This window comes from Syngnathus leptorhynchus, chromosome 19 (genome assembly GCF_054491065.1).
Source record: "Syngnathus leptorhynchus isolate UIUO chromosome 19, UIUO_Slep, whole genome shotgun sequence".
Taxonomy (NCBI): Eukaryota; Metazoa; Chordata; class Actinopteri; order Syngnathiformes; family Syngnathidae; genus Syngnathus; species Syngnathus leptorhynchus.
In genome coordinates, this window is record NC_141213.1 from 7,510,477 (window position 1) to 7,535,507 (window position 25,031).

At 48.4% G+C, this 25,031-nt stretch overlaps 1 protein-coding gene across 1 annotated transcript in view; it reads left to right on the forward strand.

Annotated features, from left to right (window-relative positions):
• Positions 1-25,031, forward strand: part of ptprn2 (protein tyrosine phosphatase receptor type N2) — a 52,527-nt gene that overhangs the window by 19,579 nt on the left and 7,917 nt on the right. Inside the window, exons 11-14 of the mRNA XM_085938961.1 lie at positions 8,151-8,215; positions 19,371-19,586; positions 21,440-21,637; positions 24,455-24,602. Coding sequence (XP_085795087.1) covers positions 8,151-8,215; positions 19,371-19,586; positions 21,440-21,637; positions 24,455-24,602 — 627 coding nt within the window. The remainder of the gene's footprint in view (positions 1-8,150; positions 8,216-19,370; positions 19,587-21,439; positions 21,638-24,454; positions 24,603-25,031) is intronic.

Below are 25,031 nucleotides of genomic sequence, written 5' to 3' on the forward strand. Positions count from 1 at the left end.
CTAGCTAAGCTAACCATCTTATTTTTTGGGATACGTATATATTCTATTGTGCGTCTTCTAATTGAAGGGTTGAATCTTTATTTTAAGAAGAGACTTTCTTCTTCTTTTTTTTTCACTTCTTTTCCGCTGCCATTAGTACTGTAATGCCGTAGTTTCCCTAGGCCTGCATTTAACACCACTTTCCTTGAAGGTTCCGTTTTCACATCAGCCATTGCGTCATCTGCAAGACAGCACTAAATTATGGATATGTCGGTCGGTCCCTCCTGGCTCCCCCTCTGTCCTCATCTTAAATCGATAGCGGCTGGCTGACTGTCACGGGTCAGCGGCCTGTATACATGAGGTCAGGCCCCCCTTGTCTCTCCGCCGAGGTGATAACTCGTCTCTATCTCCGGCTTCTCTCGAAAGGACACCCAAGCCCTTTCAATTCCACTCCAATATCCGCCTCAGATTGACTCGGAATGGGATTTCGGCCTAAGTGCTCGTTTATCAAGACGTGCTTTAATTGAGATGCTTTCTGGATCACCTTTGAATGGGAGGCGGTATGGAAAACCCATATGGAAAATTGCCATCAACGGCAATGCTACTTTTGTTCACCCTCGTATGGCATTTTGCCTCGCGTGTTAGCTTCAAGCTAGCGGCCTTGAATAGTTTAGCTACCCGTCTGTGCGGCTTTCAAATCAAAGCGTAGTAGTTGACAGATGCGCGCGCACGCACGAAGGCACGCACGACCGTCGCCAGTGGCGTCCTCACACCAGATCCCCGTGTTAAGGCAACACGTGAACGAGGCGAGGATTAGTGTTGCGGAGAAAACAACAGTCTGTCCACTAAGCCCGCCAGGCAGCCGCAGATGCGGGCAAGCGTGAAAGGTGTGAGAGGTGTTACATTAGCACCTGGATGTGCCAACAGCACACTCCTGACCTTTTAGCGGGAACCCGTACACTACCTTCTGTAAAATCCTCCATCAATTCCCGCCGTCTCAGGTTTTTTTCCCCTTTCACCCGCCGTTTCCTGTCCTTTGCGGCCATTTATCTTCTGCAGCTACTTATTAAAGCGCCGCCGCCTCCCAGTTAATGACTGTTGACGATGACGATCAACCCTTTTTTCTTCTTCTTCTTCTTCCTCAAAACAGAGATACGTGAATTAGTGAGATCCTTTGGTGAGCTAAGCGCAGCCTTTTGCCCGAACCACGCGCCAAATACTCATTGGCAGCGCGCCTTGACAGTCGCTCGTCAGCGGGCAACTTTCTTGGAGTCACCTGCCAGGGGCCCTAATTAGAAGCGGAATCAGATCTGGCCTGTAATCAGCCCCACGGAGGCCTGACACACGGCCAAATGAGGAGGAGATGAGCCGTAGCGACCCGACAGGTGTCCTTAAAAAAGTCTCACCGCTTCAATCGCAGAAGGCTTTTGCCCACATATGTAGTAGCGGCCATTTAGGGAACGCGTCCCATCCGCGTATGGATTGAAATGTCACGCTGCAAGTTCTGGGGGTGGTAACTGTGCCCGAAGATTGAAATAACAGAATACAATGGGGATTTATTTTTATTTTTTTCTTGTTTTACCTTCTTCTCGTCTTGTGATGATTATCCTTTTTGGGTTTTTTTATGGTGCTGGAGGCAAGACATGGGGCAAGAAAAATACGAATACACAATAGTCATTTGTGAAGGTGTTCATGAAACACTTTTACCGCCTCCCAAAAAAAAAACTCCTTGTCATTTTGTTCCTGAAACAAAAAAAGGCGGACTACGTAATAATATCAGTCTTAGTAACGTCCCTGACGGGGAAATGTCAAGTTTGTCATGCTGACAGCTAAGCGAGGCGCTCGTGTTGCGTCGTCGTGGTCTTCTTTTTACGCCCACCGGCACTTCACAGCTGCACACGCAGATGACGACGTTGTTGCCAGGATGCTCGTCAGCGGGCGGGTGGGCGGGCGCTTCAGGCTTCGTTTGGTTTTCAGGGCTTTTTGCTTGGCAACCCATGGCAAAAATTGCCTCGTACAAGGTTGCTGTTCATTTCTGCCATGCCGTGATTTCTAGTGTCGCTCCCCCTACTGGCAGAAACGTCCCTACTTCCGTTTTCATTTTTCTTTTCTGTTCCTTGGCTATCAGGCATTGAACATGTAGAATCCTTCAACACCCAGTCTGCATTTAGTTATCAAACACCATGTGATAATTGACATAAGCCCCGCAGACACCCGGGTGCCCCCCCCCCCCCGCCCTCCGTCTTGATGAGTGATGGCGTCTGTGATTGCTAATGACAGTCGGAACAAATTTTCAGTAATGAGGTCACATGGGTTGTCCTTACCCTTAAAATCAAATCCCAAAAATCACCCTTCACAGCGCTTGTCTGTACAGTCAAGCTGTTCCTGAACACTAGCTGACGAGGAACGGATCAATTCCTTCCTCTGCGAGAGCTCCCTGCAGCCAAAATGAAAAGCCTTTTTTTGATATGATGTCCTGACTCACCGGAGCGCACATCCTGCCCTCCTGTCCGCGTTAACACAAGCCTGACTCGTCTCCAACCTTGACGTCGGCGGACCGTCTTTAACTGGCTTAACTGAAAAGAAAAGCACCTTTCCAATTGTGTCAAACGAAAGCCACACACACACACACACACACACACACACACACACACACACACACACACACACACACACACACACACACCTGGTCCAAAAAAGGGAAGTGTCTAATTGAGGGAGGCATTTTTATTGAAGTCAATAAGTAATTGGCATGGTGTTGCTGACGGGAGGCATATATTTGCATTGAAGTCATCGGTCAGTCACTTTTGAAGCCGCGCTCGCACCAGGCCCTCGACCGTGATTTGAATGCGGCTTGAGCGGGCTCAGGCCATTAGCTTGTCGAGAGCGAACGAACGGCGGATGAAAAGCGCATTTGTGCGTGCGTCAGTGCGAGCATGTACACATTTTGCCCAGCCGTGCGTGCGTGCGTGCGTGCGTGCGCGCACCGCAGCGCCTACGTATGCCCTCAGTGATGTGGTTAGTAATGCGGAGAGTCGGTCCGTGGAGAGAGCCCGTAGGATAATTGGCGCCACACTGACAGGTAGAGCTGCCTCTGTCATCGGTGCCTCAGTGGGGAAGTACTCGCCTGTGCGTGTGTGTGTGCGCGCATCCCTTCCTCCAATAAGCGCTACCCCCAGTAGGCTCTATTCAGAGTGTATGAAATTTTTCATCCCCTGTCACTCACCTGCGCATCTTAAGATGTCACGTTTAACAAAGCTTAGTGAAATTTTTTTCATCAAGGTTTTGCTACTTTTATTCTTGTCACAAGTGCAGAAGGAGAATTTTTTAGTGGTCATAGTTTGCCGTGTGTGTGTGTGTTCTCTCCCATTTAAAAAAATGGATTCAGGTGTTAAAAATCACTCCGACGTGCCGTTTTCCCGCGACAGTCATTCTCAGCCCTCCCTCCGTCTTATCATTTGCCAGGGATTGTCATTGATTGACACGCCATGGGCTTTCTGTCACATCTGGAGGCGGCGGCGGCAAAACGTGAATCATTTGCTGGCTCTTCCCGCCGTCGTCCGTGACCAATCGGTGTCAGCGCCTATCAAAGCCGAAAGGGGCGTTCTGCGCCCGGCCAGTGTCACAACAGCCACAATCTATTTATCAAGCGGAGCAAGCAAGAAAGCGATACCATACGTGCAGATACAGTACGTTACTTATTCATCACATGCAATCTAAATGCGTGCCACCATTTTAGCCCCCCCAGATGTGCGCGCACCCCCAGAGGTGCCTTTTGCTAATAGCTTTATTAGAAGCACAGCGACTCTTTGAGCTACATACATGCAGCAGCAAGGACTTTATTATTGAGCCATCTTCACAAAAAGCCTCCTCATAAGAAAAAGAAGGGACGCAATTATAAAAGTGTCATGTGGGTTCTGTTAGAAAAAGGAAGGAAGGAAGGAGCCTGTAATGTGTTTGATATCAGAGGCAGGGTCTTTGGCGGACCCTCGGCGCATGCTAATTATGCCGCCGCCATTACCGAGCCCAAACCGGGGCCACCGGCGGCGGCGGGCGCACTTTATTACCTTCCACATCATTTGTAATTGTCAGTCTGAATCAAACGAGATTTTTTTTTTCTAGCAAAGCTTACAAATGGTGTGGATTTTAGGCTCTTTGTCGAGCTTTTCTGCCATCGATCGAGGGCTGAATAAACAGAAGGGTAGCGCCAGGCCGCGCAACCCTGCTGCCAATCCGTCGGCACCGCCGCCGATCCGACTCCTCGGCCCAGTTATGTCCAGCGAGCTTCAGTCGGGGTTCGAGATACTAGCTAGCTCACGCTCACCCGTTCATCTTTAGCTTCTACTCTAAAGCTTTGAAATGCAACAGCGCCATCTACAGGGATTTGTTTGTCATTACAGCGGTTTACAAAACTTCGTTTCCCCTGTGAAATTTGCTCAATGTCCATCTGCGCCAATTTGATGGTTTTTCTTTCTGCTTCAATCACTGCTGCCATTTCGACAAGTAGAAGTCAGATCTCAGGATGGGGGCGGAGTCCCGTGTGAGTTATCGCTCGCCGGGTTGGGCTTCATACTCCGAGCCGGCCGGTGAGTCATATTATTGTTTTTGAGTGAGATATGGATGGTGAGCAATCTGCTGGGAGATCAGGTGTACCCTTGTCCTTTTTCCCCTCCCCCTGTGGTTATTTGGTGGGGTGATGTGCAGAATGGCGGCTTTAATATCCAAGCAATTGCTTACTGATAAGGCTAACGGCTGCGGCGGGGTGTCAGCGAGGCGTGAGCGAGGTGTGAGCGCCCCTTCGCAATAAACACTTTCATTTTGTTTTCAACGGGATTGACGTATAGAAGGAGTCAGGAGCGCCCATCCCGATAGGGAGGGTGGAGGGACTTATCTGCGTATTAACAGATCAATCAGCAGGGCCAGGCTGAAATACGCCAACTCCCGTCGGAATAGTTGGGGGGAAGCCAGCCATCCATCCATCAGTCTCGTCTGGTCTGGTCTCGCCGCGCCGCATTTCTCTGGCTTCCGACAATAACAACAACCACATGTCATGTGTCGCAGAAATGAGCGTATATACGTATTCATGACGTTAAGCTCCGATGACTTTGCCATAATCATCATCAGCATATGGCGGAGAAGCGGCGCATTTTAATCCAATTATATTCAACGGCTGATAATGATGTCGAGTGCATAAAGGTCACGTAAAGTCTGGCCGGCGCACCGTATTTATTTCTGCTCCTCCTTGCGCACGTCAAGGATTGCCAATGGCTTCCAAGTGATTGAAATGGCCTTTTTCTTCCTCTAGTCCTTGATGAACTTTTGAAGTGTTCTCCAGCTCTTCCCACGCCGACGTTTGAATCACGGTTGTTATGGTGATGACAAGTGCTTAATTATTATTTGAAGTGACGTCGCCGGCTTCAAACCTGAATCGCGACCATGATCCGACATAGCCTTGAGAGGGAGGGAGAGAGGGAGGGAGCCAGCTTTTGCTTTTATTTGGAGACACTGAAATCAGGCCTCACTATCGCAACGTGGAACTCGCATGTCTGCGCCCAAAAATCTCATTTGATTGAAAGCTGATCAAAATGGAGCGCATGCTGTTTTTCAGCATCACTGGGAAAGCCGCAAAGATAAAAAAAAGGAAATCAAAGATGAGCAAAGATAGGCTCGGACAATGCCCATTAAGAATCTCTGGAGGAGTTTCTCTCAAATGAGACCCGACGTGTCTTTTCCACAGTCTGTCAGGAATATTTGGTGGCTCACGAAAGCGCCGGGCGGGAGGGTGCGTGCGTGCGTGCGTGCGTGCGTGCGTGCGTGCGTGCGTGCCAACTCGCACAGGACACAGCTGTGCTCTTTTCAAAGTACTAATCACTTTTAATACGGTTCATTCATGTTTTTGCTCCATTAGTAAGTGTCGAAAGAAAAACAATTCAAATGCAGCGCTGACATAAATGGAAAGGACGCTACGCTAGTCAGCTGGCAAACGAGTGCTATTTTTTTTCAGCCGTTGTGAAGACACTAACGCTTGTTGCAAACGGAGCGATAGTGTCCGCTGAGTAAACGCGCACTTGAGTACAGTAACGGAGTATTTGGCCTTTGTCGCTGCTTCTCTTAATTGCATTCCCGGCCGGCTGTGTTGTTTGGCCTGCCGAGAGCGACGCGGCGTTAGCTGGAAGCAAAAGCAATGAGCTGTTGCCGGCAGCCTAATGAGCTCTGTCCGTAGATTGTCTTTCCATTCATTTCAAATGGGCCCGTTTGGCCTTCGCCCGGATCGGCCGGCCAATAGCGACCCGCTTGGGCCCACGAGCACGTGTCAGTCAGCGAGCCGGCGCTCACGTGTTGACGCCGGGCTAATCTTTTGGCCGTTTGCCGCCGTCGGGGTCCTCATTAGCGGGCAAACCTTGCGTGACCTTTTGAGTGTGTTCGCTCCTTCCCGCCACCTACGCCCTCGCCCAGCTGGGCCCAATTACCTCTATCATTGCCCCCCCCCCCCTCGCCCCCCAACAGCGCCCAGGTAGTATCTCACCGCCCTGCCCTGGCTGCCAGACGACTAAATACATAACAAGAATGAGCTTCATCTCAGACGCAGGCGTAGGTTGTAGACTCTCGCTAATGGCTCATTTTCTTGACTTGAGGTGGCATTCTGACTTTTAGCGCTTTGAACGTGTCCCCAAAAAGAAAAAAGCTGACTGGCCATTAGTTCTGTTTTGAATGGAATGAGTTTATAAACGGAACAGTCCCATTCCCTCCGAACTATCCGATCCCGTGGCCATTCTGATTTTTAGCAGAAAATGTCGGACGAGAGGATTCGTTTTGTTTTGGGTATGAATAACGGGCAGACCAAAGCATCGCAAATACATATACTGTCACGTTTGGGGAGAAAACTCATCCCGAGCCGGATATGGGTCTTAGATGGAAAAAATCCCGGTCAATTGTTATTAGTTTGTGGAAAAGGCCTAAAGTGCGCTGTTTGATGAATTGCTCAGGCCCTCCGTCATCATGAGTCATCATTGGCACCCCCGCTGTATCGCATTCGATTTTTTGGGACTTTCTGAAAGCACATTGAAACCCCTGGCCCACACGCGACCTTTCCCGAGCCCCATTTCTCATCCTCCACGCCTAAAATACATACGGCGTCACATTGACGAGATGATAGGATGATCAATGGATGCTCCTCCCGGAGCCGGCCAGACGAGATGGATGATTATCCTAAAAGTAGCGAGCCTAATTAGATGGAATGCCGCATACATTGCGGAATCACCGGGATAGATTAAAATACTAATTAAAAGAGGCCCTCGCCCGATGTGGAGTGCGAGGTGAACAATCATTTGCATCGCCTTCATCTGGGGGGGGTGGGGGAATGGGATTTTAAAGGAGCCACTCGCTGTAAGCGCCATTAACATGCTAACAAACGGATGCGGCATTTTGCGCGCATTGTTTCCTTCCTCCCTTTGATTTTTCTTTTTCAATCTTTGCTTCAAAGGTAGGAAGTGATGGATGGATTTACATGAGAATATGTCTGACGGAGCCAGCAGCCGCTGGAAATGCTTCGGCGTGTTTGATGAGATGGCGAGATGCGCCGCGTATTAATTATTGGAAGGACAAAAGAAGGGGAGGCGAGGGGGGGGGGGCTTAAGTTATTAGCCGACACACTTCAGCTTCACTCGGTCCGGTCGCCCTCCCTCCCTCCCAAATGTTTTGCGTCGTTACACTGTTGCCGCCTGAATGAAATGGAGCCTCTGAGCTCATCCTAGCTCGGTGCTAGCTTGGACTTTGAGCGCTTTCTTTCGGGCTATGTATGCTTTTTTTTTTGTATTTGATTTTTTTGCCTCCGTAAAATGCTAAGTCTGATGAGTGACACATTTATCCACAGCCTGGTCTCGTCTCAAGTCATTTTTCTCCGTGAAATGATTGAAAGCGCCAGAGACAGCGGTAGACTTTGCCACTTTTATTCCTGCGTGGGTGACTCCATCCATCCATCCATGCCTGCGATCATTTTGACATCTGACTCACGCCGTCTCATCCGTCGCATGGCTCTCGGTATCGCTGACCGAGCGAGCGAGCGACTCGTTCCACTCTGCTATGTGGGAATAAAACAAAGCCCAAAAAAGTGCTACTTTGTCATTCTCTGCTCACACTCACCCACGCCTCCGCTTGTGTCTCCTGTGCAGTCCGAGGGAAGAAGCAGCTGGAGAAGGAAACGGGCCTGAAGATAGTGGAGGCTGGAGTCAGTGACGTAAGTTAAAAATATCATAGCAAGTCAAAAAATAAGCAAATATCAAGACTATTAAAAACATACGTATAGATAGATATAGCAACAAAATCAATAGATATAAGAAATATGAAAACCACATACATGTAGGTACTATATATGTGTTTGACACAAGCAGCTTCATTTGTGCAGCCGCTCGGCATCGGCTTAAACCGTCCCTCCCTCCCTCCCGTCCGCCGCATACCCGCCCGCTTAAGTGTTTTTGCCTCGATTGCCATCCCTTCACCGCGTTCATTTCCTTTAGGTGGCCCTGAGAGCTTTTGTCGCCATGACAAATAAAACACAAAAAAAAAAAAAAAAAGCCAAAGGCCTTTTGCCGAGCGGCTCCATGCGCCGCCGCTGCGTCCAGATTATCTGGAGGGTCCCTGGCGATGCACCCGTGACATATTCATTGGACAAAAATTAAGAGGGGAACCGGAGGACCCTCAAGAGTGATCTAGATGAAAGGAAGAGTAAATGTGTATTCACCCCACGCTGATAAATATTCATATGTGTCAGAGGTAAGGATCTAATCAAGCGCTCATTGATGCGTCATAGCTGCCTCACTAAATGACTTTCTGTGCGCAAATGAGACAGACAGCCTCGTCGAGCCCTCAGCTGGCCTGATCACGCTGGGATGAGTGGATGGATGGATGGATGGATGGATGGATGGATGGATGGATGGATGGATGGATGGATGTGGATGGATGAGTGGATGGATGGATGGATGTGGATGGATGAGTGGATGGATGGATAGGACGGTTGCCATTGGCAACAGCCGTCGCGGAGACCGCTTTTGCTCCGTTTCTTTGCCCATCTGTCTGGCTTTTCTATGCCTCATCTTACTCCACATTGTCTCTTGATATTCTCCTCAATTATATCAGATTCATCTGATTCCATCCTCTTTTTTTTTTTTTTTTTTTTTTCATCAGAGTGACTTTTATCTTGTTCCTAGCCTGGCTTCCCTTTCATTCATTTATAGCCGCACTGACTGATTTGGTGCACTTAGTAGCGGGGGCTGTGTTTGTCATATCGGGGTTATTTGTAGATAATTAGCTACAATAATAGTCCCTCTGCAGGAGAGAGGAAGGGGTGTGTGTGCGGGGGGGGGGCGACTGCCTTCCACCCCATGGGGAGAAAATATGTGCCTTGACTTGTGTTTGTCGAGGAAGTGTCGCGTTTTCCATCCCACACAAAAAGTTGTCGTTTGCTACTTTCTCTGGAATAGGATGGGGGTTCGATGATGTCACCGGCGTGTCGAGAAGAAGTTGGGCAAAATAGTCGATTTGAACAGGAGAGGCTGTAAAGTGGCCTCTTCAAATGCATTAAGTTGAAAAGGTGTTAAAGCAAAAGCCTGCTTTGGCAAAATGTCCTCTAAATTGACAGTTGTGAGCAACTGCAGGTGAGGAGCGTGCAGAGTGGGCTTTTCTTTCCACCGATTAACGCCCAGAAAAAAAGATATGCCGCTTCAATTGCTCGGAGAATGCCTAAGAGGGACACATTAAGTATTAGTGTGGACAGCATTCTTCCACAAGCCGGCGCTGTGGTGGGTGTCATTAAGTCTTAACGCCGCCAACCTTCCTCTTCTTTCATTTCTATTGAAGAGGTGACAAATGACAAAACAGCTTAGCAAAGATGTCCGGATAGAGCGCACGTCAATAGCGCTAGATGCGGACGAGGATAAGCAAATGTCAGAGCGGGGGGAAGGAGACATCCATCAATAGGCCGAGCAATATCCAGTCCGTTCCGGATCCCGGCGACGTGCGCACCCCTAACGAGAAAATGCAACCAAAAATGGCAACTGAAGTGGGGGGCATCGCCGTGAATAACAGCCAAGTCCCGAGTGGGAACGAGCGGGCACACCCAAATAGCGAATGGAGGTCGTCTGGCAAGAGGTGGGGGGGGGGGGGATGCCAAATTCCTGCCGGTCAATAAGGGGACACGTTTGGGACACGCCTCGTCGTTATATATAATATAAATATAAGCCTCCCATTACGATCAATTAGCCATCTATTTGGCACGCTATTCAAAATGTTCTTCTCTTGCCAATAAGGTGCCACTAGGTGGCGCCAAAGCCCTGTCTTTATAGGAATTGATGTCAAAGAAGTATATAACGTACATACAGTGTATGTATATATATATAATCACTAGAAAAGCATCTCTCTTCCCACTAACCTCCTCCCCAGAGACCTGGAAAGTGGGTGTGTGGGTGTGAGGGAGGGAGGGAGGGAGGGAGGGAGGGAGGGAGGGAGGGAGGGAGGGAGGGAGGGAGGGAGGGAGGGAGGCTACTTTCTCTGGTGTGGAGAGGTGAGCAGAATAAAAGGGCTACTCAGAAGGCTATTTTTGAAAGGGGAGCCGTGTGATGTTCAGAGGATTTCCAGGAGGCTTTGGCGACGCTCGGAAGCGCCACACTCCACAAACGCACGCACAACGGCGAGAAGCCCCGGAGACCATCGGAGGAAACAACCGTGGCACATCTGCCGATAGTCGCTCTGTTGATTTGATCTCGTTGCTTGAAATCTGATTTCCAGATGTGCAAGAGGTCCTAATTTTCAAATGTGAGTGATGGCTGCGGGCCACAAATTCAACAAATGAGTTGAAATCCTCTTGTTGTTTCTAGTCATGTTTTTCAAAAGAGTTTCTCCCTTGAACTTGGAAAAGGGCACGGGTTCCTACTTGCCCCCTTTGCATTTGCACCCCCGGATCGGCTTTGGGGCCCCCCGCCGGCGTGAGCGTTCCCGTCGGTGGCTGAATTGAGATCCGTTGACATTTTGACAGCGGGCTTGGTGTCGGGAGATAACTCTGGCATACTGCTTATGTTAAGAGGCTCTCATTAAGTGGCAAATTCCCCCCCAGCTGCATGTCAAGCGGCCATTCCAGCGCTCCCATGTAAATCGTATACGGCAGGTCGGCCAGCTCTGCGGGTGTTCCTACTTGTGATTTGGAGTGAGGGCAAAAATGACTCCCCTTACACTTTTTGAGAGTCAATACGAAAGCGGTGGTGAGAAGATGATTGTCAAATTTGGAAGTATTACGATTTAGCTCAGCGGTTGCACAATGCTAGTGATATGGAATTTGAGTCCAACTAAAGACAACACAGACCATTCGACTTGCTGCTAGCGTAGTGCTAACGCATGGTGTAGCGGTATTGTTATGGTGCTTTAACGTCAACACAAATGATGAAGCGAAAACTGCTCACAGCCGGAAGCTGAAAGCAATTCCGTTCATTTCATGCTTGCGCTTCCTGCAAACTGTTCGTAACCTCCAAATGTCACATGACAGTAAATCTGGGTATGAAAAACACTCGTAGGCGATAACCATAAAGCAATGCCATTAAAAACACTCAGTCCGCTGTTGAGCGAGCAGGCCGGGCCAGGCCGTCTTGAAAAGGTCCAAAAGCCGTCCGTAGAAAACACCGAGTGGCTTTGATTTGGAAGGCACGCTCATTGAAAACGCACGGGTTTGCTCCATGGCAAAAGCAAAAGGTCACGTGATGCGAAAAGGTTGCCGGGAAGCAGAGCCGCCGCCGCCACCACCACCGCCGCTCGGGCTTTCATCAGCGGGGAGGCAGCCAAAGAGGTCGGTCGGCTGAGTCGGGCGGAGCTGAGGGAGGGCGCAGCGGGGCTGCTCGCCGCTGACATTTCACATCCGCCGCGCTCGCTAATGGCACTTTCAAACAACGTCGGTTTCTCGGCGCTTTCATTGACATGGAGATCGCGTTGGCCAATTGATTGGAAACTGACAATTGACTGTACGCCATCGCAAGCTCTTCACTTCGGTCCAGAAATTGTCGAGCTGGAATGTTTTCCGCTATGGTATCAAGCCTCCCTCCGGTGGCCCGAGGCTTCCTCCATCTTGAGATTGATGTCAAATGGACTTTTCCTCCTCTCATTCAGCTTTGCTCGCTCGCTCGGGATCAGCATTAATTCACGTGAGAAAAAAAAGGCCAGCGTCTCCTTTGAACTCGGAAAGGGAGGGAAGGAGGCTGGGGCCACGGGGACAACCTGCGGTGTCCACAGCTGGGCTAGCACGACAGAGGATTTAAATGTCAGCCGGGATGCCATTTGGCCCCCTGCTCCGCATGCCGAGGGCAGACAGAGCAGGGGGCTCACCCGCTGCCATTTGTCATGCGGCTACCGGCCTAGCACATCTGGCACTCAGCTACCTACCGCTAGCTAGCGCGGTGGAAAAGCCCTCGCCGCGGGCCCATGCCGCAAAATGGCAAACGGCTCCATCCGCTTTACATTTCTAACGTCAATTGAATTACAACAACGTCGGCGATTTAATGAAAACATTTAAGTCTGCCCGGAAGTTAAAATTAGCGCCTAAGTGAACACCTAACTGTCGGAATTGCACATTTTGGATTAGCGGCGGACGCCGAGCGGGAGCTTTAATTATGGCTCGCTTAGGCCGTCAATTGAATATAATCAAATGTCTTTTCATTTTTTATTTATGCCGACGAGCCTAATTGCCGATTCAGACGCAAACCGTCGACTCAAATGCTCATACCGCTTCTCTTCCTTATTTGATTCTAATCATTCGAATCAATCAATACTCAACTTTCTTTTAAAAGGAGCGCTTTGAATTTCTCGCGCCCAGTGAAATCCGGCCTTCACTGTACCGACAAATGGGATGATCTGTTCGTTAGCCAAAGTCGACGCCGGCCGGCTGGCTGGCCGGCATCAACCCGTTGAAATATTGATTTTGTGTCCCGTTGTGGACGCAAAATGTCGTACTTAGGCTCCGCTCAATATCCAGAACAAGAAGAAAGGATTGTATTTAATTGCCGCTTGCTTGTTGATCTTGGAAAGTGGCGTCCTTGAATGCATGCAATCACACGCCAGTCACAGTTCATTACGTTGAAGAGGGAGTGGGAAGGCTTCGGCGGCGGCGCCCAGGCCTGGCTCGTTGCGCTCGCTCCCTCGCGCTGTAATTATGCTCGTGGGTGAAAATAGGCCAGATTGATTGTATGCCTTTGCAACAATGAGCCGTCAATCCATCGCCGCGTTGCATAGCTATCGAGGGGGAAAAAAAAAAAACTGACGTAAGTCATAATTAATTGTGTTTGCGATCAGCCCTACGTTTTGCTTGCGGCGGCTGGAGCTGCGCTCTTGAGGGGATTGATTGGCTTTTTTTTAGGATGAGCTCGCTTTTCATTTTCGGCCCAAATTCCAGCACCAAAGTTGCCAATTCTTCGAGCTCTCTAAAAGTCATGCGCAGTATGTTGAAAATTTTCAAAAAAAAAAAAAAAAAAAAAGAAAACGCCAATTTCGATATAAAAGACAATGAATTGGCAGTCAATTTTACCCGCTGAGCGAGCCCTATGTTGCTGTCGCCATGGCGATAACCAGGGGAAGAACAGAATCTCGAGGGAGGACGCGACCCGACCCTTACGTCCCCCTGTGTTTGGACATCCGTGACGTCGCCGGCTGATCACCAAGACGCGTGCTCGCAATATGTCTCGAGTGCAGGAACAGGGAGGGACCAAGGCAGTCAATCAAGTTCAATCAGTATTTCCAGACATGTGTTTACTTGCCGAGAATAGCCAAAAAGCGCTCGCTCACTCGCTTGCTCGTTCGCTCGCTCGCTCGCCCGCCCGCACTCGGTATCACCCTTTTCCTCGCTACCTTCCTCTACAGCCCGCCGCCACCGCCACTCCTCCACGACTTGATGTATTGTCTCGCTGTTTGCGTCCCTTTTAAAATTAATTGCAGTTTTATCTCTCCCCGAGCCTGCCGAGAACATAATAGTTTAAAAGTAGCGTGGATTTTATTCAAACAAAACAATTAAAGGCTCCCTGTTTTGCTGTCCGTGTTTTACTCTGGACGAGCGCCTCTTTTATCTGTAATACAATAGAATTAATCATGAACCAAAATGTCCTTTTGGATTGGCTCATGTTTTAATAATCAGGCCAGGCCAACAATCAAACCTGCAACCCAAAATAGTTGCCATTCAGCAACTGGCTCCAATAAATGATTCATCCCCCCCCAAAAAAAGCACCACCAGCGCCGAGCTCGGCTCCCTCCGTTTGGAAAGGTGATGGAGGATTTGGCTTTGAACTAAAGTGTGGTAAAGAAATAGATTTGGATTTTATTTTTTTCCTCAGCCATATCCATCAGCTGGTAGTGTTCAAGTGATATTAATGCTCACGTGCGCCTTCTGGGCTTGAAATCTATTTTCAAGCGAGTTGCTCATTTGAAACTATTCCGATGTGCACGCCACTGATGTAATATCGCTCGCCTTGCGGTGCCGAAGCATAACTTACACACAGATCAAATGCAAAAAAATGACATCGCTGAGCCATTAGATGCAATCATCAGCAAAAAAAAATAGGAATAGAATGCCCTGAATGCGTTGTGCGTGTTTCCAAACAGGAGGTGATCAAACACCTCCAAAAGGAACCGCAACGTCGCTCGCTCGCTGGAATGTTTGTGCGTGTCACTTTGCTATTTTTCTCTCAAACATATCGTCGACGGGCGTCTTGTCGTCGTGCCAAGCGGTTCAAAGTGGCACACGTAAATCCCATCTACGGTTGTCACGTCCGTGACGTTTGAAGGAGCCGCCGGCCGACGTAGAATAACAACCATATTCCTTCCATATTGTTTGCCGGCGGCCATTTCCAGGATATACTTTTCAAGATATAAATGGCCCCGATGTCCAACACGTAAGGGCCACGCACGCGTTTGTTCACGTCGGGCGGTGAAAGCAAACAATCCAAATTGTTATTGTCTGCTGATCCCTGCCCTCCCTCTCAGTGGCCAGCGCCAGCATCCCAGGAAGTGCACTTGATCCTGACATTTGTTTAACATTCATTTTTTTTCCCTCACTATTGTTTGAACATGTCCACCTGCTTCTCCATCTGTCTTCTTCCTCTTTTTCATGATTAGAAATATGAAACGTGTCACGGAGGGAGGCAAACACCGGCGCGGAGTGTCGAGGCAGATAAGCCTCTCCGGATTCTCTGCCACTGTCGGAACAGGCGGCACCTTGAAAAAGTACTTAGTGCCGGCCGGATCAAGCGGCCGCAAATATATGGATCTATATTTTTACAAGCGCTGAGCGTAGGAGACTTTCAGTGGCTTCTCGCCGGGGTTTTTGTCAGAACATATCCACGCACGTCAAAGGCTGCCGGCGTGAGAGCCATTAGCGCCGAAGCTCGGCGACGGCACGCTGTGTCGGATCCTCGGCTTGTGAACATCTTTCCGCCAAATTTTAATTGGCCCTTTGCTAGGCCGCGCCCTCTCAGAATCACTCCGTTTGCTCTTTTGGTTGAACTCCAAACCTTTTTTTGAATTGATGTGGCAAATATGCGGTCGATTCAGACTTCCGAGTCGCATTGGGGTGCTCACTTTGGGAATCCTCCAATGTTTGCTATGTTCTCCAAAGTTGTTGCGTGCCATTTTTTTTTTCTGCCTGACATTTCGGACACTGCGGCCTGGTCAGCGAGCGCAGGTTTCTTTTTTGTTTTTTGTTTTTTCCCCCCTCTTTTTTTTGTTCTCCTCTTCACATTGCCACCTCCAGCTGTCACACAGAGGGACAATAGAGGAGAGGTGGGGGTGCTCTCTGAATGGAAAAAATAAACTGGAGAGCCCCCCCCCCCCTTCCCACTCCAAGCGCCACCTCCTCCCCCCTCCCCAAAGACTCGTCATCTGCATTTGACAGGACCCCTGTTCTCCTCTCTTCACCGCCCCTTTTCTTTCTCTGTACTCTCCATAATCCCCCTCTCTCTCTCTCTCGCTCTCTCGCTCTCTCGCTCTCCTCTCTCTGCTAAGTGCAGCTGTTGCTCCTCATTGGAGAGCTCTTTTTTTTTTTTTTTTAAACACACCGATTGCTAATTAGGATAGCATTTTAGCTGCAAATGTGCACTTTTTCCTTGTAGGCAGATGTTGGAGGTGCATTGACAAAGGAGGGCTAGCGGGCTTCAAGTGTGCTGGGACAGAACGAAGCAACTTTAGCAGTACTTTAGTGGATTTATTTTCAAATGGCGCCTGTACTTTTCTCCAACAATTTGAATGACGCATTTGTTCAACCATTAACATTACATCGTTCAATGGCGACATGGACGATGTCAGCATGGTTAGAAAATTGTCTAAAAAATGTGTGCACTGACCAATAGTATAGATTTGGGGAAAATGTCAAACGGACCAAAGTGTAACATAGGAGGTAGTGTTAGATGTTGGCTAACAATCATTTGTGGTGATGCTTCTCATGTGAAAAACCACTAAATTAGCTAGCTCAGTGATATTTTTTCACATCATCCAACCTTTAGCTAGCGATGTGCCGTCTGATATCATTTTTACAATTTTATAGAAAGGAAAAATGCCATTTTTCATCTTTTTCCTTACGGAACGGGAGTATAGCACCCCGCCCGCCCGGTCGGTGGGTACTTTGAACGCCTCAAATCCCCCAAAATGGAAAAAAAGGCGCCACTTTTGAGGAATCCAGCGCTTCCCCGACCAAAAAAACCAAGGAGAGGAGAAGCCTGAGAAAACAGCGCACAGACCCCCGCTCGCTCAACAAATGAGAGACGAGCGAGCCCCCGTGTCCATTCACCCCGCTCTCCCCTACTCGGCCCGCAAGCCTATTAGCCAGGCATCGCTCCTCCGACATTCACCTCGACAACATGTGGAGGCGTCACCATGGCGACCGCTGCATATGACATGTGCGAGCGACAGAGTGGGGGCTGAATATAAGGAGGGGCTCAGCCTTAACTAGAAAAAGAAAAAAAAAAAGATAGAGAAGAGGGAGCTCAGCACCTCCCAGTCTCTTTTCACCAGGACGGCGGCGGTGCTGAATGGACTCACTCTTCGGGGGCTTCTGCGCATTCTTCCGCGGCTCGGAAAATCAGGCGGGCATATCCCGCATTCTTCTCCCCTTTTTCGAATACCCCCCACCCCCCTTCTTTTCTCGCTCCTTTGTTGAGACCCTCACTGGGGAACTTTTTTTTTTTTTTGCCACCCACCCACCGGTGGGGGTTAGGGAGTGGGCGGCCCGGGGACGCATAAACGCACCTCGTAGCCGCCACCGGTGTCAGTGTGTAGTAAGCGCGCGCCTCTGGAATACAAGAAGACGCCGGCGTCGTCCGTCCTGCCCGCCGAGATGCGTTTGGGTAATTATTTTTCATCCTTTCGTGTATTCCGAATGTCGTGGGTGAAATCTTGCATCCGGCAGAGGAACGGTGCTGAAAAACTTGTGAACGTCACGTGTTGGTGCCATTCCTGGTGATCATCCCTGCCCTGCCCCCCACCCCCCACCCCCACCACAATTTATTTTGCCTTGTGAAAAACGCAAGCATTCTTTTTTGAATAACAAATCCGCATCGCCGGGACTCCAACTCCATTGCTGGATCCAAATTCACTCCGTCGTAAATAAAAATAACTTTCCAGAGTATTCGATTGCTATGTGCGACATTGCTGTAGAGCAATTTTTTTCCACACAAAAAAACCCACCAACATGTTGGCGTGAGTCAACACACCACAGCCTGACCTTTCCTCTCCCTTCTTTGAATAATCTAAAGCAACCCCCCCCCCCTAAAAAAAAATCCATCTGGCCCGGATCTTTTTCCCTCTCAATTGACTAATTTAACACGGCCAAGCTAGGGACGGGCACGAACGAGAGAGGGATGTGCTTTTCTCCATTTGATTGTGTTTTTACACGGGCGACGTGGTCAGGCTTCCTGAACTTTGCGAGCTTTTCAGCCGTGCATCCTCTTTGACATCCGGTCGGCGCAGCCCCTTCCAAAAAAGAAAACAGAAGCCGAAGACGTTCAATCTAATCCGGTTTTAATCAACAAATATTATTCGATGGTGAAAAAAAAAAATCGATATTTGGAAATCATTCCCCCAAAAATGTGAAGCAGCACAACCCCTTTAGGGAAGAAAATCCAACCAAGCAAAATCAACATTTTAAGACCTCATCCAGAGCCCCCAAAATCTGGAATATGAAAGCATAATGTCATTTTTAGCCGCGCACCCCCTCCGAAATGAAGCCATTCATTTGTTGAGGATGCCTCTTTTAGGCTATTCTTCCAAATTAGAATTTCCATTTCAGCTGCTTGCTTTTAGTCCAAAATAATAGGAGGTCTTGCTCTATTTTGTTTTGGGGAAATAGCTTTTATTTTCCACAATCATCTGTGTATTTGTGATGATGTCAGAGAGAGTTTGAAACCAATCAGAACACTCTCCATTCTATTTCATGCGTGCTTAATAATTATTATTATCTATTTATCATCCAGGCAAAAGAGTGGACCAATTTTGCTCCATTTTTAAAATTCCCCAAAAGGAGTTTCAGTGAAACAATTGTGTACAATTGTATGTTTGTGCTCACTCTTATTTGTGTGTTACTTGCGCTGCGCTCGCTGGCTGCATCTGGCCTTCTTTTTGCACGTAAACTTTGCAGAAGCGTCTGCCCCGTCCGTCCGTCCATTCTGACTCTGAGTCTGCTCTGTGCCTATTTAACCTTTTCAAAAATCACCGAGCATTGTATGTTTACAATGACGAGCTACTGGCATGAAAGCAGCTGCGGTGTTCATCTTAAAACCTCGTGCACTTGCCTTCTGTTTTTAGTCGAGAAAAAAAGCACAATCCCTGGCTAAACAATCTTTTCTTTTTTTTTTAATCCATACTTCTGCTTGCTTCAACAAGCTAATCCAGCCAGGAGCTAATTAAGCTCGCAAGCCTTTAGGCTGCCGACCTCCCTCTATGCATCTGGCCCGGCCTGACCTGGCCTTGCCAGCTCTAAATGGGATTGGGAATATCTGTAGTGGGAGGCACTAGTGGACTAGGCTGGGGGGGCTTGTCTGAATGCACATTATGAGCTGGCTAATGAGGTTGATGGACCGAGCCGGCCGGACAACCTCAGTTTTGTTCCAAAAGAGAAGGATGAAAATGATAATGACATGTCCGGGTTAAATGCGACTTTATTTTTTTAAATGCAAGCAAAATGCTTTTATTTGGCTAAATATGAAGCAGTTGCGTGCCCACCCCTGCTTGAAATCTTGGCTACCAAGAAGGTTTTTGGAATGGGCCACAGGTTGTCTACCTGTGTTGTGTTGTGTTGTGCTGTGTTGTGCTGTGCTGTGCTGTGCTGTGCTGTGCTGTGCTGTTTTGACCCCCTGCCCCCCCTTGTGCGTCCACGGCAGAGGGGCAGCCTGAACCACATCCCGGTGGTGAAAGAGACCCGGGTGGAGTCGGGTCAGCCGGTGGTTCTGTCGGTGCTGTGCGTGCTCTTCATCCTGGTGGCGCTGGCCGCGTCGGCCATCTTCTTCTGCGTGCGCCAGCGCTCCCACCTGCGCATGAAGGAGAAACTCTCCGGTTTGGCCACTGACACCAGCAGCGATGCCACGGCAACCTATCAGGTTTGGAGACGCCCACTCTTGCGCTGGTTGTCGGCCAATCGGGAGCCGCCGTTTTCCACCTCTAATCTGCCATTGGAGACACACACACACACACACGCTCAGCCTGATTTTTGTCCACAATTTTCAATTGAATTCCCTTTTCTACTCAAAACACGTGACTAGGTCGATTCAATTCACTTCTTTTGGAGTCATGGTCAGATTGAAAAAGAAGAAAAGCAAGAAAATCTGCTTAAGTTCTTCAAAGCAAATGTATTAAACTTCAAAATGAAATCACACTAAATTGTCCTTGAGTTGTGCATGAAAATGTCTGCTTTCCATCATTGAACCTTCACAAGAGAGAATGACTCTTAGCATAAATCAGTCAAAGAAAGAGAAAAGTGTGGATTGTCCCAAGGTGTTAGACGCCACTGTGACCTAGGCCTTTGGCGGCCAGAGAAACCATTGAGGGTGGGGCTCAGCTGGGCACATTTAACGTGTTAGTTGACGTTTCAATATTTAAGGATGATTTTGGGGGTTTGCAATTGCTCTTCTCCACGATTAATTGTTGCTATTTTGGCGTGGTCATACACCACATCCCGATAAAATCATCGAAGAAAGTAACCGTTCTTTTTTTAGATTTCTTATTTGTCTGTGTTGCTAACTGTTAGCATGTCGCTGGCATTTGGGATTGGCCATCAGACCTTCCTTGCTCAGGCAAAGCCATGTCCAAATGTGGCCAAAATGCTGTAAGTGTGGATTCTCGTTTTCTCCGGTTGTCATAAAACCCCCCTCGTATCTCCCCTCTGCATTCAAGGGCTCGTCTTCCCACACTGTGGCAGTGGAATAAACGATGAGGTGGACTCGGATGTTGCCCCAAGGCCAAGGCTCGGGGCGCCGCTTCATGACTCTAATCAGTAAAGTCTTGACGGTGTCGGAAGGAGGGTGCCGGAAATATGGGGGAAATATCACCTTGATAGAGCAGTAGATAGCGCGTGCTGGCTGCCTTTTCTGAGGCCAAGCTCTTATTCAGCATGGAAATGAATTCGAAAGGAAGTGTCTGGCCCAAACGCTACATGATGCTTTTTAGAGATTGCGGCGACTTGAACAGATAAATGACACGTCGTTTCAGACATAGAATAAAATCGAATAAGCTTTTATTACTCGGGCAATGGGGAAATTACGTTGTTGGTTTTTTTTTATTTTATTATATGGTGAGTGAAGGCACACAAGAATACTAATAACAAAAAATTTGACAAATAGATCTTCAAAATGGCCTGTCTTCCTATTTTGACTGCACGATCCTAAAAAAAAAAAAAAAGCTGAGTCACTTGAAAAGTTGTAATCTTGATAAAAGTAGGGGGAAGCACACACACAGCAAAGATATCTATCTATCTATCTATCTATCTATCTATCTATCTATCTATCTATCTATCTATCTATCTATCTATCTATCTATCTATCTATCTATCTATCTATCTATCCATCAGTATATCGTGCATGAATGCATCGCAGTCACTCCTGACTAGTTATTTGAATGATGGATAATCTCCACTGCTTTGTTTTGGGGGAAAGGTTCCTTCATCCATCTTTCAAATGTCTGATTTGTTTGACAAAAGTGCCATATTGTTTTTCTTTTTGAAGAATCCCGCAATCAGCACCGCACCCTGCTTGTTACGCCGTTGCACTTTTCCGGCAGCAAAGTACAGACTAATAACATCAAATAATCCGTCATCCGCAAATATCTTGCATAATGCATCAAGCGGTCATATTGCACGCAGGTGCAAATGGCTAAGTAGCGTCCACATGAAAGACAAAAGTACGTACGTACGTACGTACTAGGTGACAGGCCTTTTTTTTGGTTTGTGCTGGGATAGGAGCTGTGTCGCCAGCGTATGGCCGTCCGGGCGCCGGAGCGTCCGGAGACCCTCCGCCACTCGCGCCTCAACAGCGTGTCGTCCCAGTTCAGCGACGGCCCCGGGGCCGGCAGCCCGTCCACGCGCAGCAGCACCTCCTCCTGGTGCGAGGAGCCCGTGCTGTCCAACATGGACATCTCCACCGGTCACATGATACTGGTGAGCCATGAGATCTTTCAAGTGTCACAATGTTGCAAAAGTGGTTCCTTCGCTTTAGCGGACCATCGAAGTGCTCGATATCCTTTTCTCATTGGGCTGACTGTAATTCTTCTTTTGGGGTGGAAAGAAGCATTTCCTTCCCACACAATGGATTGTTTTAATTTTGCGGCCCGTCACTCGTCGGAGACAAGCTTGATAAAGAGGCGGATGGATGCCTGGCAGTGTTTCCATTAATGGCGGGCGCATTCATCACGCGCCACGTCGGCCTATTACGTATATACACACACACACACACACACACACACACACGCGCGTATATAGCGGGGGAAGCCTGTAATGAGCGAGAAGGAATATGAGTAATGGCTTGTAGCGCCGCCGCTTTTCTTCCACTCGTCAAGTCTCCCCTTTGAACGCGGCGACAACAGTGAATCATTTGGAGGCCAGCGAGCGAGCAAGGTGCGCTCTTATTACTATTAGCCTAATCTTCTCCATCTGTCCTTTCGTTCAAAAGTCCATATCGGGAGCCCCGCTGTAGGTTAAGCAATGATAAAAAAAAGTTGTTGTTTTTTTTAAAGAGCACAGCGCGCGTGAATTTCTCATACGCTGCGTGGTATGGAGAATTGACTTGGTATGATGGATTTTTATGTGGGTGCGCTGTTGATTTTGAAAGGCCAATTGTTTGGGGATGTCTGGGTTTTGGCTCTCACAAGGAAGGGTCTCTCTCTCCTTAACATTCCGCCATCATCTCCCGTCAAACCATGTGTGTGATTGCCTTCTTATATTTGCCCCTCTCATCTCATCTCATCTCGGCGTCGCTATTTGGAGCGTGTGGAGAGGGCTGGTGATGAATACGCAGCGTTCCAAAACTCACACTCGCACTGCAAAAAAAAAAAAGTGAAATTGGAAGCCTCTTTGTGCTGAGTCATCAGCTTGTTGTTTATTTGGAACTACTTCAACACACCCTTTGCTATTTTGCATCCTAGAGTCAGTCCCAATAGCCACAATGGCTGTCTAGTTTTCCCTCCACTTTCAAAAAACAATCCTAATTCTTGCTTTTTGAAGTGTTTAAAATGTACACTGCTACTTTCATTTGCAAGTTTGGTTAAAAAAAAAAAAATCCACACAGTTTCAGAAAGGACCTCAGTACCTCGGTTCAGCACCGCGGACAGCGCCAGCCAAAGAGCCAGCCTTTAGCGCGGCACCAGCTCCAAGGTGCCATTAAGCAATTATTGGAGCTCATTGCATTCAACAAATATGACCGGATTCACTTGCGTGGTCACACAGAAGAGCGCTACTTTTCCCACTTGTGCTTTATCACGTGATAAATCTTTGAATTTGGTGTTACCTGTTGAGTGCCGTCCGCCTTCATCCCTGTTTCACCCAGCGGCCGAAGCTGCTTATGGGATTAGACATTGTTTCCCTGACATCTGGGCCTCCCCCATCCCAAATCTTCCTGATTGGCACGCCTAATCCTCCCCTCATTCGCTAAAGCTTGTCTGCGGAATAAGCCGCGCTCTCGCCGGGAGCTCGCCGCCTTGATAAGGGGGCCCGGCCCGGCCCAGCCCGGCAGAAATATGAATCAATTCAGGATGTCGTTTGAATGGAATGAGATGGACTTGGGGGAAGATGTGATGCTGCATAGAGGATACAACATGACAGTTGACAGGCAGGCAGTGATGGAAAAAGGGCTCCATTTTTTTTTTTTCTTGTTTTTTTATTTTTTTTTACTCATGTAAAGAAGTACTTTACCATTCCGAAGGCAGGCAGGAGGGAGACAAAAAAAAAAAAAAAAACTTCTTGCTTCCTCGTTTTCTTTCAAATGTACACACAACGTTTAAGACAATTGTGTGCTGCCCGCTAGTGGCCAAATATAGTAGAATTACATGTCTCTTGCAAATGTTCTTGGAGGGGTAAAAAGCGTGACACACACACACACACGTGTGGTTTTCTCAACAACATGCAAATACTGAGAAAATATGGATTCTTTTCCTGCGTGAAAGAAAAGCTCCGGGCAACACGAAGAGCAATTCGATTTTAGGAGACTGCCATTAAAGGTGGAGGTGGAACACACTGTGCTGTCCCGACATTAATCACAGCGCTTGATTTTAGGACCTCGGTGGCACTAGTTTGCATAGCTAATAATAAACTTTGATTCCCATCATTAGTTCCATTTGTAAGGCTAATTAGCCATTGTGCCTCTCTGCGATTAGCATCGATGCGACGTTTGTTCGTTTTTTTTTTTTGTTTCTTTTTATTCCTGCTTTCGCATTTGACAGACAGCGCATACTCAAACAATTAAGGCGCTCATCTTAGCACTTTTTAATATGGGATAAAGCGACAGCGCGTGTGGCTATCACTTTCATTGTACCAGCCAGCTGATCCCCGACATCACTTTATGAGTCTGTAATCTTCCGCCCCGCACAATAGCGGCCTAAACCATTTAACCCCCGTTGGGAGAAGGGGGAGGGGGGCAGAAAAAAAAGCCTCGCCTTGCCAGCTACATCCTCTAAGCTCCCCAAGACTTGCCCTGATTTGGGAGTATACACACACACACACACACACACACACACTTTTTTTCTTTTTACCATCTTTGTCTCTCAAGCGAATTCAATTTTGTCCTCTGCGAGGGAGCGAGGGAGCAAGGGCTTAAAAGCACACAATCTTATCAGTGGCGGCGCAAGCGGTAAAGGCCTCAGTGAAACACGCCTGGAGTATTTCCACAGCCGACAAACCTCTCTTAATTGTGTTCTTGGCCTTCAAAATATCAGCCGCCACCTGCCGACTCCTTCCGAGCTGAAAATGTTGTTTTCTCTTCAGTCGTACATGGAGGACCACTTGAAGAACAAGAACCGTCTGGAGCGCGAGTGGGAGGCCCTGTGCTCGTACCAGGCGGAACCAGGCACCTGCAGCGTGGCGCGGAGCGAGCAGAGCGCCAGGAAGAACCGCTCACATGCCGTGCTAGCGTGTGAGTGCTAGCTTCTTTACCTTCGGTCAGCCTCAGGTGGTTGGTGGCTCCAAACAAAAGAGTCCTTAGCAATTGTAATCTGTCTATTTTCCTACTGCGGCGTGTTCCAAAATGTTGGGGCCAATTACTTGATGCCAAGTAGCAGTTGGCTTGATTTTTTTTTTTTTTTTGGGGAGTAACTGTCAATCACCCATGACACAAACACCCACTCTCGACCGGAACGGCCGAGATTAGAAGCTTGGGCGCCGTCACTCAAGGCGACGCGTTAAACGGGAACAGCCAGTGCTGGATTTTTGCAGCGATATAAAGGGCTTGAGGGACCTTCTCTTATTGGAGGTGGACAGGTTTGCGTGTGATGCTGAAAGAGTGATGAAAGCGCTCTTCTTCTTCTCCTCCTCCATTTCATTTTGCCATTCGGACGTGTGGGGA